The 15933-nt window shown below is 44.7% G+C and overlaps 1 protein-coding gene across 1 annotated transcript in view; it reads left to right on the plus strand.

The window, feature by feature from the left end:
- LOC111962944 (frizzled-3-like) overlaps nt 1–15933 on the plus strand; it is a 32995-nt gene that overhangs the window by 16231 nt on the left and 831 nt on the right. Inside the window, exons 3-7 of the mRNA XM_070443318.1 lie at nt 9946–10142; nt 10420–10885; nt 11200–11499; nt 11635–11886; nt 15099–15247. Of these exons, the coding sequence (XP_070299419.1) occupies nt 9946–10142; nt 10420–10885; nt 11200–11499; nt 11635–11886; nt 15099–15247 (1364 nt within the window). The remainder of the gene's footprint in view (nt 1–9945; nt 10143–10419; nt 10886–11199; nt 11500–11634; nt 11887–15098; nt 15248–15933) is intronic.

Below are 15933 nucleotides of genomic sequence, written 5' to 3' on the forward strand. Positions count from 1 at the left end.
ACGATGGAGGCCACTGTGTTCTTGGGGACCTAAAATACTGCAGAATATTTTTGCTATCCTTCCCCAGATCTGTGTCTCAGAGCTCTACGGACATTTCCTTCGACCTCATGACTTGGTTTTTGCTCTGACATGTACTGTCAACTGTGGGACGTTATATAGACAGGTGTGTGTGCCTTTCTAAATCATGTCCAATCAATTGACTTTACAACAGGTAGACTCCATTCAAGTTGTAGAAACATCTCAAGGATGATCAATGGAAACAGTATTCACCTGATCTCAATTTTGAGTCATAGCAAAGGGTCTGAATGCTTATGTTTTAAAAAAAATTTTTTTATACATTTGCAAAGATTTCTACAAACCTGTTTTTACTTTGTCATTATGGGGTATTGTTTGTAGATTGAGGGGGGGAAATTATTTAATACATTTTTGAATAAGGCTGTAATGTAACAAAACATTTGGAAAACGGGAAGGTGTCTGAATACTTTCCAAACACACGGTGTCTATACACTACCTTTCAAAAGTTTGGGTCAAATGTCCTTGTTTTCCATGAAAACATACATCAAATTAGTTGCAAAATGAATAGGAAACGTTGACAAGGTTGTAAATAATGATTTTTTTAAATTGAAATAATAATTGTCCTTTGCTTTCGTCAAAGAATCCTCCATTTGCAGCAATTACAGCCTTGCAGACCTTTGGCATTCTAGTTGTCAATTTGTCGAGGTAATCTGAAGAGATTTCACCCCATGCTTGCTGAAGCAACTCCCACAAGTTGGATTGGCTTGATGTGTACTCTTTACATACCATACGGTCAAGCTGCTCTCACAACAGCTCAATAGGGTTGAGATCTGGTGACTGTGCTGGCCATTCCATTAAAAACAGAATACCAGCTGACTGCTTCTTCCCTAAATAATTATTGCATAGTTTGGTGCTGTGTTTTGGGTCATTGTCCTGTTGTAGGAGGAAGTAGGCTCCAAATAAGCGCCGTCCACAGGRTATTGCATGGCATTGCAAAATGGAGTGATAGCCTTCCTTCTTCAAGCCATAACATAATTTTCTGGAATTTTCCAAGCTGTTTAAAGGCAGTGCTACCAAATACTAATTGAGTGTGTGTAAACTTCTGACCCACTGGGAATGTGATGAAAGAAATAAAAGCTGAACTAAATCACTCTCTGCTATTATACTGACATTTCACATTCTTAAAATAAAGTGGTGATCCTAACTGACCTAAGACGGGGTGTTTTTACTAGGATTAAATGTCAGGAATTGTGAAACATTTAAACTCAGTTTATTTGGCTAAGGTGCATGTGAACTTCAGACTTCAACTGTATGTACAAACACACAGTGGGAAGAAAAAGTATGTGAACCCTTTGGAAATATCTGGATTTCTGCATAAATTGGTCATCAAATTTGATCTGATCTTCATCTAGGTCACAACAATAGACAAACACAGTCTGCTTAAACTACAAACGATTATACGTTTTCATGTCTTTATTGAACACACCGTGTAAACATTCACAGTGCAGGGTGGGAAAAGTATGTGAACCCTTTTTAATTAAACTGGTTGACCCTACTTTGGCAGCAATAACCTCAACCAAACGTGTTCTGTAGTTACGGGTCAGACCTGCACAATGGTCAGGAGGAATTTTGGACCATTCCTCGTTACAAAACTGTTTCAGTTCAGGAATTTTCTTGGGATGTCTGGTGTGAACTGCTTTCTTGAGGTCATGCCACAGCATCTAAATCGGGTTGAAGTCAGGACTCTGACTGGGCCACTCCAGAAGGTGTATTCTCTTCTGTTGAAGCCATTCTGTTTTTGATTTACTTCCGTGTTTTGGGTTGTTGTCCTGTTGCATCAACCAACTTCTGTTGAGCTTCAATTGGCGGACAGATAGCCTAACATTCTCCAGCAAAATGTGTTGATAAAGACATTTATCTTAGGGCGGCAGGTGGTTAGTGTTCGGCCAGTAACCGAAAGGTTGCTAGATCGAATCCTAGAGCTGACAAGGTCGTTCTGTCGTTCTGCCCCTGAACATGGCAGTTAACCCACTGTTCCCAGGCCGTCATTGTAAATAAGAAATTGTTCTTAACTGACTTGCCTAGTTAGGTTAAATAAATAAAAAAGTTTAAACTGGGACATTTTAATCTTTCAGGAATKATGTACCGATCCTTGCGACATGGAGCTGTGTATTATCATGCTGAAACATGAGGTTATGGTGGCGGATGAATGGCACAATAATGGGCCTCAGGATCTCGTCACAGTATCTCTGTGCATTCAAATTGCCATCAGTAAAATGCAATTGCGTTCGTTGTTCATAGCTTTTGACTTCCCATATCATAACCCCACCACCACCATGGGACACTGTTCACAACATTGACATCAGCAAACCGCTAGCTCACACAACGCCATACACGTTGTCTGCCATCTGCCCGGTACAGTTGAAACCGGGATTCATCCGTGAAGAGCACACTTCTCTAGCGTGCCAGTGCCCATCGAAGGTGAGCATTTTCCCACTGAAGTCGGTTACGACGTCGAACTGCAGTCAGGTCAAGACCCTGGTGAGGATGACTAGCACACAGATGAGCTTCCCTGAGACGATTTCTGACAGTTTGTGTAGAAATTCTTTGGTTGTGCAAACCCACACTTTCATCAGCTGTTCGGGTGGCTGGTCTCAGACAATCCCGCAGGTGAAGAAACCAGATGTGGAGGTCCTGGGCTGGCGTGGTTACACGTGGTCTGCGGTTGTGAGGCCAGTTGGATGTAATGCCAAATCCTCTCATTTGACGTTGGAGGTGGCTTATGGTAGAGAAATTAACATTCAATTATCTGGTGGACATTCCTGCACTCAGCATGCCAATTGCACACTCCCTAAACTTGAGACATCTGTGGCGTTGTGTGACAAAACTGCACAATTTTATAGAGGCCTTTTATTGTCCCCCAGCACAAGGTGCACCTGTGTAAGGATCATGCTGTTTAATAAGCTTCTTGATATGCCACACCTGTCAGGTGGGTGGATTACCTTGGCAAAGGAGAAATGCTCACTAACAGGGATGTAAACAAATTTGTGCCCAAAAATGAAATMTTTTATTTCAGCTCATGAAACATGGGAACAACACTTGTTGCGTTTTATATTTTTGTTCACAGAATAATCATCTGTCATTGCTTTTGATGTTTTTGCCAAGTTAGTTGTGCAATTTTACATCTAAGTTGTTTGGTGCAATATTTCTCAATAAAAAAAATTGAATGAAAAGGAGTTGACTCTCGTTCAATGACAACAAAGAATTTATTGAAGAATCCCTACCATTGACCAATCACCGACGAAGGGGTGTAGACTTCGGCCCTGAACTTCACCTTGCCTCCGGGAAAAATGTGTGCCCAAACTGCCGAAAAAAACCTTACCCAAGTCTAAAACAAACAAAAACGTCACAAAATGTCTTAATATATACAAACTCTTACGAACTGTTTCGGATGGGAAGCAAGCAGACGCCTTTACAACTACCTGGGGAGGAGGGAGAGCAGATGACTGAAGGTTTATAAGAAGGGAAATTCAACAGAGAGCGAGGGAACAGAGAGCGAGGGAGAGCTATCTTTCTCTGTCTTGAACTTAGACATATTTCATGTTAGATTTTCTATCTTGTGTCTTCTGTATATGTCACGTCCATGTAACAATAAAGATGTCTTAAAATAAAGGGATTTATCATTTTGGGGTAAACCGGTTTCAGAATACTCAACTCATCATAATCCCCTTTTTAGAGCTGGAATGGAACAAAAGCCTGCACACCCTGTAGCGCTCTCCTGGACCGGGGTCAGGGGTGGCCACCCCTGCTCTAAAGTGTTCCCCACCATCCCTTATCCAAAGGGTTGTGCAATCACCCAAGGCTTGTTTTAGGGGCCTTGGCTTTTGAAGTGCTCTTTGACTGTAACAGCAGAACAAAAAAGTGCCACACAAATAAAACCCAACTCGACATGAATAGAGGTTTGATCGCCATTCTTATCCACCTCCTTTGACGGCACAATCAAACCACTTAATGTCAATGTTCTCTGGCAAGTCAGCCTCTCAGACCCCATTAGACTCACTGGGCCATGTCAGATGGAGGAAAATGTATCACTGGAGGAGAGGGGGAGAGAGGGAAAGGGGGCCAGCCACCATGCAAGCACAAACTCACAGGGGTAAAAGAGACCACCACAGTACACACACAAAGTGGTAAAGGGAGAAACTGGTCACACACACAGCATGAGAACACACTCATGCAGAAATAGGCCACTCAGCTGGCCGGTGTAACACAGTCGTGCAGAACGAGCTGTGCTGGATACTGCTGCCCCAGGCTCCTGTTAGGCCATGGCACTCAATAGGAATGGAGAGTGTGTGCGTGGATGCATTTGTGTGTGTGTGCACAGTATATCACAGTGAAGGCCTTTCAAAGTGAGGCATTGCTTCATTCAGCTGCTCTGATAGGTAGAGCAGGATAAGGCCAGCTGAACCCTCTGACACACACGCACACAAATGCTTATGTTTATACACACACTCACCATCTAGGGGTGTCTGTGGCGCCAACATGCTCAGCTGTGAGCTTCGACCGTAAACCCAAGCTCACACGCTCTAACTCTCTCACAAACACACACACACACACACACACTGGCATTTACGCATTAACAAGAGCTCACCATATGACATATCGACTGTTTCTGTGTGTGGTTCAGTCATTGAGGTTGTTGTGATGGTGTGTGCTGTTACTGTCTTAAAAAACATGTCTGGGAACTCATGCGTCGCTGCACCCATTTGCGGGTGGGACTTTTTTTCTGGCGTAAAGATCTTGAGCGCACCAATCGAGAACGATCAAAACAGACTCCAAATAGAGCAGGGAGGCCAACACACACACACGGGTGAGAAGTGCTCTAAGTGCAGTGTTTTATTCCTCTAAGTTTGTCTCGATTCATTACCGTCACATACTGCCTGAGCAATACTCATCGCTTCACAACCCACTAGCCTGAACAACTGGCCTACTTTAGGCAACACAGTTACAATGGACAAGGATTGGTATGAAATATGTAAATGTGATAAGTATTCAGACCCTTTACTCTACTTTGAAGCACCTTTTGGCAGTGATTACAGCTTGGCACACCTGTATTTGTTCTCTGCAGATGCTCTCAAGCTCTGTCAGGTTGGAAGGGGAGCGTCGCTGCTCAGCTATTTTCAGGTCTCCAGAGATGTTCGAGTCCAGGCTCTGGCTGGGCCAATCAAGGACATTCAGAGACTTGTTCCGAAGCCACTCCTGCGTTGTCTTGGCTGTGTGCTTAGGGTCGTTGTCCTGTTGGAAGGTGAACCTTCGCCTTGTGTGTTGGCCAAAGAGCTCAATCTTGGTTTTATCAGAGCAGAGAATTTTGTTTCTCATGGTCTAAGAGTCTTTAGGTGCCTTTTGGCAAATTCCAAGCGGGCTGTTGTGCCGTTTACTGAGGAGTGGCTTCTGTCTGGGCACTACCATAAAGGCCTGATTGGTGGAGTGCTGCGGAGGTGGTGGTCTTTCTGAAATGTTCTCCCATCTCCACAGAGGAACTCTGCAGCTCTATCAGAGTGACCATTCTCCCCCAATTGCTCAGATTGGCCGGGCGGCCAGCTTTAGGAAGAGTCCTGGTGGTTCTGAACTTCTTCCATTCAAGAATGATGGAGGCCACGGTGTTCTTGGGGACCTTCAATGCTGCAGACATTTTTTGGTACCCTTCCCCAGATCTGTGCCTCGACACAATCCTGTCTCGGAGCTCTACGGACAGTTCCTTCAACCTCATGGCTTGGTTTTTGCTCTGACATGCGCTGTCAACTGTGGGACGTCATATAGACAGGTGTGTGTGTGCCTTTCCAAATCATGTCCAATCAATTGAATTTACCACAGGTGGACTCCAATCAAGTTGTAGAAACATCTCAAGGATGATCAGTGAAAACAGAATGCACCTGAGCTCAATTTCGAGTCTCATAGCAAATGGTCTGAATACTTATGTACATAAAATATTTCTGTTTTTAAATGTACAAAAATGTCTAAAAACCTGTTTTCGCTTTGTCATTATGGGGTATTGTTTGTAGTTTGAGGGGGGAAATATTTAATACATTTTAGAATAAGGCTGTAACGTAACAAATGTGGAAAGAGAATGATGGGGACAGTGTTCTTATGCTTCCCTGTATTTTTTTTCTCTGTTATCCGGCAAGTCACTGTTTACTCTCACTCTGCGCGCATGCACATACACACCCCCTCACCAGGATTACCGTCATGATAATGTAGCACTGGACCGGCAGCATTTTAATTCACGGGCATTTGAGAACGTTAGCGGACCCATATGCATTGGGGCTTCCACCCACGGTACTCAGAATGACAGAAAATCACATTTGGATGATGGTAATTCATCTTAACAGAACATGCAAGTCGAGAATGCAACGATGTGTGTCCTTACTGCGGACTTTTGAAGATGCTAGAATAACTGTCCGCATTTTACTTTTCGTCAGCCAACAAGATGAGTAACCGCAAAATCACTAGCCTATGCACAGTGGCGCTCGGTGCCATTTAAGATGAGGGAGGATGAGCAGGGCCTTATTTCTATTACAGGATATTGGATGACTGTGTAAATCATATTCCATTCACCCAGTTCAATGTAACATCCATAGGTTTAGGCTACTACATGATACGCGAATGTTCCCTATTCCCATCATGAGGTTGCTACAACCTAGCCAATGAATGAAAGTTTACAACGTAGGTGCACAGGTCAAGAAAATGTATTAGAGTAATCAAGGTGACACAGTATTACATTCAATACCGCCTAGCACACTATTGCCTGCATCTAGTTGATATAGGGTGTAATTATTAGTCCAACAGTTGCAAATGAGAGCTTCTATTGGACAAATTCAGGTACACTAGTGGACACCTGCTCGTTGGACATCTCATTACAAAATCATGGTTATTTTATTGAGTTCTCCCCTTTGCTGCTATATCAGCCTCTTCTGGGAAGTTTTCCACTAGACGTTGGAACATTGCTACGGGGACTTGCTTCCATTCAGCCACGAGCATTAGTGAGGTCGGGCACTGATGTTGGGCCTGGCTCGCAGTCGGCATTCCAATTCATCCCAATTGTGTTCAATTGAGTTGCGGTCAGTGCTCTGTGCAGGCCAGTCAAGTTGGACCTTGCTTTGTGCATGGGGGCATCGCTGAAACAGGAAAGGACCTTCCCCAAACTGTTGCCGCAAAGTTGGAAGCACAGAATCGTCTAGAATGTCATCGTATGCTGTAGCGATAAGATTTCGCTTCGCTGGAACAAAGGGGCCTAGCCCGAACCATGAAAAACACCACCAGACCATTATTCCTCCTCACCCAAACTTTTAAAGTTGGCACTATGCATTCGAGCAGGTAGCGTTCTCCTGGCATCTGCCAAACCCAAATTTGTCTGCAGGGTGATCTTAGGCTTGTGTGCGGCTGCTCGGCCATGGAAACCCATTTCAGCTCCTGATGAACAGTTATTGTGCTGACATTGCTTCCAGAGGCAGTTTGGAACTCGGTACTGAGTTCCGAGGACTCGGCGGTCCCATTCTGTGAGCTTCTGTGGCCTACCACTTCGCGGCTAAGCCGTTGTTACTTTTAGACGTTTCCACTTCACAATAACAGCACTTACAGTTGACCGGGGCAGCTCTAGCAGGGCAGACATTTGACGAACTGACTTGTTGGAAAGGCGGCATCCTATGACGGTGGAGATTGCATGGCTGTGTGCTCTATTTTTATACACCTATCAGCGGCAGGTGTGACTGATATAGCCAAAAGGCTAGGGGAAGCTAATAATCCTCTGTGGTAAAATCATGTTTTAGTAGCATATTTTGAATGGTTTTATTTATTTGTAGACAGGAGTAGGCTAATTAGGCTAAATCATTTTGGCAATTTAATTCAATTTACTTATGGAAAGCTTAGCTTTCCCTAGCCTTATGGATGTGCCGCCTATGTCAATCTACTATCCCCCATTGTAGAAATGTTGACCTTCTATTGGTCAGCGGGTCAAGGAAAAAATATCCCAAACGGACTCTGGGACAGTTGTGGGACGATAGATCCCAAATTCATACAACCAGTAGGCTACATAAAAACACATTAAAAAGCTATGAATCTGATGCAACAGATCAGAATGTTTAGCTTAATGTTAATAAACTATTTGTTAACATTATTAGGCAGTATGCTACGCGTTAATGTGCCTTTTGGCTACTGGACACTGAAGGAAAGTTGATAACCAATAGAAGCTGAGAGAGAGAGGCTACTGGTTTCAATGGCATATGGAAGTCTTTATAAAATAATTGCCACCATGGATATGGTCGGACTTTGCCTAGGCTACTTTGACGCAACGTAAAACATGCCTCATAATGTGTAGTAAAACATTMAGGYTTCAAACAATTAAGTAGCAACGGTATATGTTTTCAAAATKCATACTGCCTCCAGCTCAATGCAAATTGGTGTGTGACGTACTGAAGAAGCCTTCCTTSCRYTGCCTATRCRTTTGAATGRCGAATGGGAAGCGYKCTTCATTTAGGCTACCAGTTGAGAAATAGGCCTAGAAATCGTAKCTCTTTTTTAATCGTGGCCGTCCAAACTTTTTTTAACACACGATTGCATTTCGAATTGTTGCGCAGTGATTGGGCTTATAAAAGCGCTGTCTGACAGATTGTCAACTCAAAGGCTCTGGATCTGTATGCTGTGCGTTTGTGATAGATACGATACATAACGAATATATACATTTGAATGACGAATGGGAAGCGCGCTTCAATTACCAGTTGAGAAATTAAAATTTGAGCCCCTTAAAAAAAAATTGTGTCCAGAAAAACTATTTTTAACACACGGTTGCATTAAGAATTTTTGCGCACTGATTTGGCTTCTCCCCAGACAAATTTAATGTTTTTCTAATTAATTTTTAACAGCCAGCATCCGGCTAATGGAAACCCTAACACACAAACACGCGCATGCTCTTATTGTACAAATTGCACACACAGACAGATGTTGTTTTGACAAGCCCTCTGTGTGTATCTGTGTGTTAGATGTATGAAATCTTATGAGGTGACATTTAGACCGTTTAAAGCCCTCTCACTGATCTCCTGACTACTAGTCAAAAGCAAGAGAATCCCCTCTGTGCGCTTCGGTCTCACTGATTCTGTTTCGCTGATGGTGACTTTACCTTCTGTATACGGGAGGTGTGTGTGCATGTTTTTTCTGTTTTTCTTTGAGCCCTGACATGCCTAAGGAACAGCACTAATCCCTTTTCACAGCATTAAAGTGATAGACAGAGCAAATTAGTGGGATTTTGTGTTTTGCATTCAGCGTGTGTTTTCACAGAAGGCTCATTACACAGATTGCTAGGGCTTGAAGGCAAAAATGCACGAGGACAAGCACTAGCTAGTTAGCTAGTTGCTAGAACAGGAATGGACAAGCTCTGTTTTTCTAAGCCAGAGTGTCTGCTGGTGTTTCTTTTTCAAACCAGCATCTGATTTAGACCTGGGAATTTTGTCTGTGTGTCCAGACTGTGCTCTGATGTGACGGCTCTGTGAATATTTCATACCCGGGCCTAAATATTGATGGAGCTTCTGACGACAGCTCTCGCTCCTTTGATGGCTATTTAGAAATGAACAGGAACCTCTACAGATGTGTTTCTAGGGACTTTTCATAATAAGTAGATAATAGAAGTGTCTCAAACTGTTTCCCCTCCACAAACCAAACAGGTCTTTCGCCTGTTGGAGGTGTGTGTGTGTGTGTGTGTGTGTGTGAGAAAGATTTACATGTAAGCTGAGCCTCGTCAAGCAGGTTTCCCCCGACCTCAACTGTAGCGTGGGAAACTGGAGCTGTGCCTGTTGGTTTGTGTGTATTTAGCGATCAGTCTCTCTCTCCCTCCCTTCTCACCTCTCTTCCGCCATCCCTCCCTATCCCCCTCTCCTCCCTCAGCCCTTCCACCCCATGGTGAACCTGCAGTGTTCGGAGGACCTGAGGATGTTCCTGTGTGCCCTCTACGCTCCAGTCTGTATGGAGTATGGCCGGGTGTCCATGCCCTGCCGAGCCCTGTGCCACCGCGCCAAGAGGGACTGCCACAAACTCATGGAGATGTTCGGTGTGATCTGGCCAGACGAGATAGAGTGTAGCAGGTACTGTTTGGGACCGTCCCTAGGTTGACCTTACAATAAAGAATGCAGACCAAAGAATTAACTCTTAAGAGGATCTCTGCCTTTTGATTGACCATTAAGCGCTCACCCTGACCCTACCATAACCATTACCTACTCGCTCAACCATATCCTATAAAAGGAAAGTAAAACGGACTGTTCAGAGACCCTCACTGACCAGGGACACCACAATTACTTACCACCACAACCCAACCACATTTTGTTCATCTTGGCTCTCTCTCCCTCCCTYGCTCCCCCCCAGGTTCCCAGACTGTGATGAGCCCTACCCCCGTGCTGTGGACCTGCAGACAGGCGTGGACCCCACAGACATCTCTCCCATGTCCATCCAGAGGGACTACGGCTTCTGGTGCCCCCGCGAGCTCAAGATGGAGCCTGACCTGGGCTACTCGTTCCTGGGCACGCGCGACTGCTCGGCCCCCTGCCCCAACATGTACTTCCAGCGCCCGGAGCTCACCTTTGCCCGCTACTTCATCGGCGTGGTGTCTATCGTGTGTCTTTCGGCAACGCTCTTCACCTTCCTCACGTTCCTCATCGACGTCACGAGGTTCCGCTACCCTGAGCGGCCAATCATCTTCTACGCCGTCTGCTACATGATGGTGTCACTGGTCTTCTTTCTRGGCTTCCTATTGGAGGACAGGGTGGCGTGCAATGCGGCGAACCCCGCCCAGTACCGGGCGGCCACCGTCACACAGGGCTCACACAACAAGGTAGGTGACCCATCCATCTGCTCAGTGATTGATTAAATAATACATTATTTTCTCTGATGTTCATGGCTACTACTGTACATCAAAAAAGGCAGAAATTATGTTCCCGGTACACATGTAAAACATTCTTCAGTCTTCTTCTCTCTAAGCCCTGTTCTCGTCTCCCTTTCCCCCCTCCTCTCTTCTCCCTCTCTCCACTCCTCTTTTCCTCTCGTCTCTTTCTCGTCTCTTTTCTTTTCTCTCCTCTCTTCTCCGCCTCTTCTCTTTTTCCTCATCTCTCTTCTCCGCTCTCCTCTTTCTCTCTCTCTCTCCTCCAGGTGTGCTCTCTGTTCTTTATGGTGCTGTATTTCTTCACCATGGCTGGCAGTGTATGGTGGGTCATCCTTACCATCACCTGGTTCCTGGCGGCCGTTCCCAAATGGGGCAGTGAGGCAATCGAGAAGAAGGCCCTGCTCTTCCACACCTGCGCTTGGGGCCTGCCCGGCTGCCTCACCGTGGCCCTGCTGGCCCTCAACAAGATTGAGGGCGACGGTGTGAGTGGGGTGTGCTTCGTAGGCCTCTATGACGTCACGGCGCTGCGCTGGTTCCTGCTAGCACCGCTCTGCCTCAACGTGGCGGTGAGCGTTCATTCAACTAGCTCCTTAACTGACTAAACAAAGGATAAATAAATGCAATGTGAATATCTGAAGATGGCTCCTTCAACCAATAAGCCATGCTCTAATCTAAACTAGTCCCTGTCTATCTGCCTCTAGGTGGGTGTATCTCTGTTACTGGTGGGCATCGTGGCGCTGAACCGTGTGCGTATGGAGATCCCTCTGGAGAAGGAGAACCAGGACAAGCTGGTGAAGTTTATGATCCGTATCGGGGTTTTCTCTGTGCTCTACCTGGTACCTCTGCTCACGGTGATAGCCTGCTACCTGTATGAACACAGCAACAGGGCTGTCTGGGAGACCACCTGGGTCCAGGAGCGCTGCAGAGACTACCACATACCCTGTCCCTACCAGGTAGGTGTAGCTGTGTGTGTGTGTGCCCGTACTCACACTCCTCGCTCGCGCTCTCTCTCTCGCGCGCACTCTCTCGTCCCCCCTAGTTTACAGCTCCTATTACGAGTTCCTCTCTGCTTCCCAAGTTCTGTAACGCACACACATTGTAACTTTACTCTGCCTAACTCAACTTCACAGTATAAAGTTTCCTCCTCTGACTCCCAACCTTTCTGTGCTTCCTCTTAATTAGTAAGCACTTGCAGTTAGGATGACCACATGTCCGGGATTGTGCGGGACAGTCACACATTTTGGCCCTTTTGTCCCGCTTCCTGCAACCAAACAATCATTTTATCAACAAATTAAAACACCAATAATTTAGAAAAATTTCAGTCAGACTAGCTAGATTTCCATCCAATTGGCGACAGATTTATGAGAATATTCTAGAATCCACCAAACTGACTTGTTACAGATAAAAATCAGTGCATGATGTCGTAGTACACACAAAATACTTTTTTGCTTAAGTTTTCTTCTACCGAATAAAAAAAAATAAAAAAAATCTTTCCATCGCATTTTTAACTCTACCGACAGTTTTGTCACAAACCTTTGCGTTAAATAGCAAACGTGCTTACTCTTGGCACGTGCGCTCTAGCCAACAGCTCTCTAATAGTGCAGTTAAACTAGTCTATATGAGATTATTATGGATAAGGGTGAGAATATTTGTATTTGTCAAATGGCAGTCAAGCATCGATCATCATGTCACCAGAATAAGACCCTCTATTTATTGGAAAGTAGCATCAAGAAGATCATCACGGTGCACTTTCACCACCCTGTGAAGTTCATCCTAAATTATTTCATCTGTAGCCAAGTAAGTCGTAGTGGGAGGACCACACACCATATCATCGCTTGACTTTACTTCGATATGATGGTTATTATATCGATATTTGCGCATAAAGGCGCTTCCACCGCCATTTCTCGCATAATGAATTTCTCCCACATAAAARGATCCCACTATGTCAAACGAACACGTCTGCYAGCGTTTATAAAATTGTACCGAATCTTCCTGATTCCATCACACCTGTTGTGATTTATTTTTATACGGTATGACTTTATTYGCAAAAAAACTGTGGATGGAAACGTGGTTACTGATGAGAATTGCGATTCCAACCGGTCTATTCTACATTGCCCTCATCACAAGATCAAAAGGATGTGGAACTGGTGATCAAACACTTCTCCAATCGTTGATGAGCTCTTATATTCTGCGCAGCGCAAGATGAGACGTAGGCCAATCACATTTGTTAAATCCTTTCGGGCTAAATTCCAGCTAAACTTGAAAAGGACGGTTAACTACTTACAAARAGCGTGCTTCAAACAAAGAGCTACAAAAGTAAGTAAATAGCTGTATTAGACTGAAAGGCTCTCTGTGCTTTATTAKTAACTCATTCAACATATTTTCTACTACTTCACTCAATCCCGTTTTAAATCTCCCGTCCTAACTGTTTTACATTCCCTGAGACCAACCAGAAATGTTTCCTTGGCCAAATATTCCCAGATTTTCATAAAACAGCCACACATTTTGTGCAAGGTAAAAGTGTAGGCTTCAATTTGCTCGCTTGGTGCTTGCTTTTTGTTTGTTTGTGTGTGTGGGGGGGGGTGCTGCCAATTGTTTTTATTCATGTAGGCTACACTGTCTCGCGAATGTCCTGCAAAATCATTCCATTGTCCCGCATTTTAGTGTTTTAAATGTGGTCACCCTATCTGCAGTGTGTGTAGGTTGTTGAGAGTGAGCTGGGGGAAGGGAAAGAGGAATGATTGCTTCCTTCTCTCTCTTTCTCTCTCTGAGGGCTTGTTCAGTCACGCTTAGCTGGCCGTATTGTGCGATGCCTCTGTAATGGTTGTGGGGAGGGGGGGAGGAAGAGGGGAGGATGAGGTTGTTTTATGTCATCGGGCACTAAATGAATAACAGAATGTAACACTTGTGCTCACTCACACTGTCTCTATTGGACACACACCGACCGCACACAGATTACCAGTTGGTGAAAGCCTTTCATCTTCCCGGCCGATATCAGTTGAAAGTGGATGTGTATCTGCCTCTGCAATAGAGAGTTTACGTTATTAAAAAAGTTGTGAAGAATGGACATTACAGCTGCAATAGTACTAATAATACTGTTTGTCTCTCTCTGTCTCGTTGTCTGTTTCTGTCTTTCACTCTCAATTCAATTTCAAATGCTTTATTGGCATGACGTAACGATGTGCTTATTGCCAAGGCATACATACTGCCAGGAAAATTGTCAGGAAAAGCATATCTTTGTCTTTCTTTTTATATTTATATATATATATATATTATATATATAATAATATATATATATATATATTAGTATGAAGTTGAATTGATTAAAGTAATGTGATGTGGGAGCTCTGCTCGAGAGTGAATGCGCTGGTGTGTGTGTGGAATATAGGGTACGAGCAGGTGCTGGTGCTTAGATTTGTCTGCTGTATGAGGGTGTGTGTATGGCCTCCCCATGCAGTGACCCCCTCTGTATCGCATAGTCGCTCTGGAATTCCAATTTTGCTCCATGTCACCTGATCGCGCCCAAGGAGGTCCCTGCGTCTGTGTGTGCAGTCAGTGTCTTTGTGTGTGTGTGTGGCACATTTTGATCAGTGATGCTATTTATCGCCACAAGAGGGAGTTGTGTTTTTAGACGACAGGTAGCAACCCTGTCTGTCTCTCTTTCTTTCTCTCTTTCTTTTACACACACACACTGGGTTGGCATGTGCACTGAGCAGAAGGGATGATTGTCTTTGGGCAGTGAGCTGTGCATTCGCTCTCTGTTAGGTTGAGTAGTTGTTTTGATCTGCCAGTGTTTCTGATCACACACACACACACACACACACACACACACTGGCCGTGTTCGAATACCCGTACTTGCGTTCTAAATAGTAGGCATTTTGGGTATGCGAGAAAAGTATGTTTTATAGTATGTGCAATATTGAAAATGTAGTATGCTTTAAATGCCAGGATGTCAAACTCATGTTGGCATTTCATCCAGTAGAGCTATTAAGGATGAGAATCAGCCGAGGGGACGCGCTGTACCAAAATGAACCCATGGCGGGAATCAACGCAATTGTGTTTTAGATGAGGCAATCTCAGTAGGATGACCCTAATATATGTTGTTTTTAAAAAACAGTATGTCGTATGCTTAGTACAAGCTATGTACCCCCCCCTCTCTGTCTAGGTTGAGCAGACCAGTCACCCAGATCTGACCCTGTTCCTCATTAAGTACATGATGATGCTGGTGGTGGGGATTCCCTCGGTCTTCTGGGTGGGCAGCAAGAAGACCTGCTTCGAATGGGCCAGCTTCCTACAAGGACGCAGACGCAAAGAGTAAGCAGAGAGAGTGTTTGTGTGTGTGTGTCTGAAATTATGATGCCAYGAGCAGCACCTCAGATATTGCGATGAGCGAAGTTTAGCCTCTCGCGTCAACGCTCTTAGTTGTTGTGGAAATTGACCCACTATGCTGTTTACTTTGTGCACCTACGTCATATCGCTGGTCCTACCTTAAATGTGTGTATTTCTAATTTCAAGCCAAGGTAAGTTGGCTACTTAGTAGTGTAGAACCACTCGCTAGAAAATATAAAAATKAACATTTTGAGCAACGTGGATGTGAAAATGTTATAATTTGGTATAAATTGCATAGGCTTAAAAGCCTTATCATTTCATCCTAGCACAAACACACGCACACACTTCCCATAACCCGGTCTCCATGGTGATTAGGTTATTTTCTGCACCTGTTCTCCCACCCTCAATTACAGAACAGTAACCCCTTCCTCCTCCTCTGCTCGCCCCAACCCTCTCTCCTTCCGTCATCTCTCCATCTCTTCTCTGCGTCTCTCCCACCCCTCTGCCTTCCCTCTTTCCCTGCCATCCTCCTTGTGTCCCTCACTTTCTCTTCCCCACTCTCTACCATCCCTCCTCTTCTGCCTTGCCCCTCCCCCTCCACTCACTCCATGTCCTCCGATGCCTCACCCCTCTCACTCACCAACTCCTCTCTCCCTGCACACCTCCCTCCC

The sequence above is a fragment of the Salvelinus sp. IW2-2015 genome, linkage group LG4q.2 (genome assembly GCF_002910315.2).
Source record: "Salvelinus sp. IW2-2015 linkage group LG4q.2, ASM291031v2, whole genome shotgun sequence".
NCBI lineage: Eukaryota > Metazoa > Chordata > Actinopteri > Salmoniformes > Salmonidae > Salvelinus > Salvelinus sp. IW2-2015.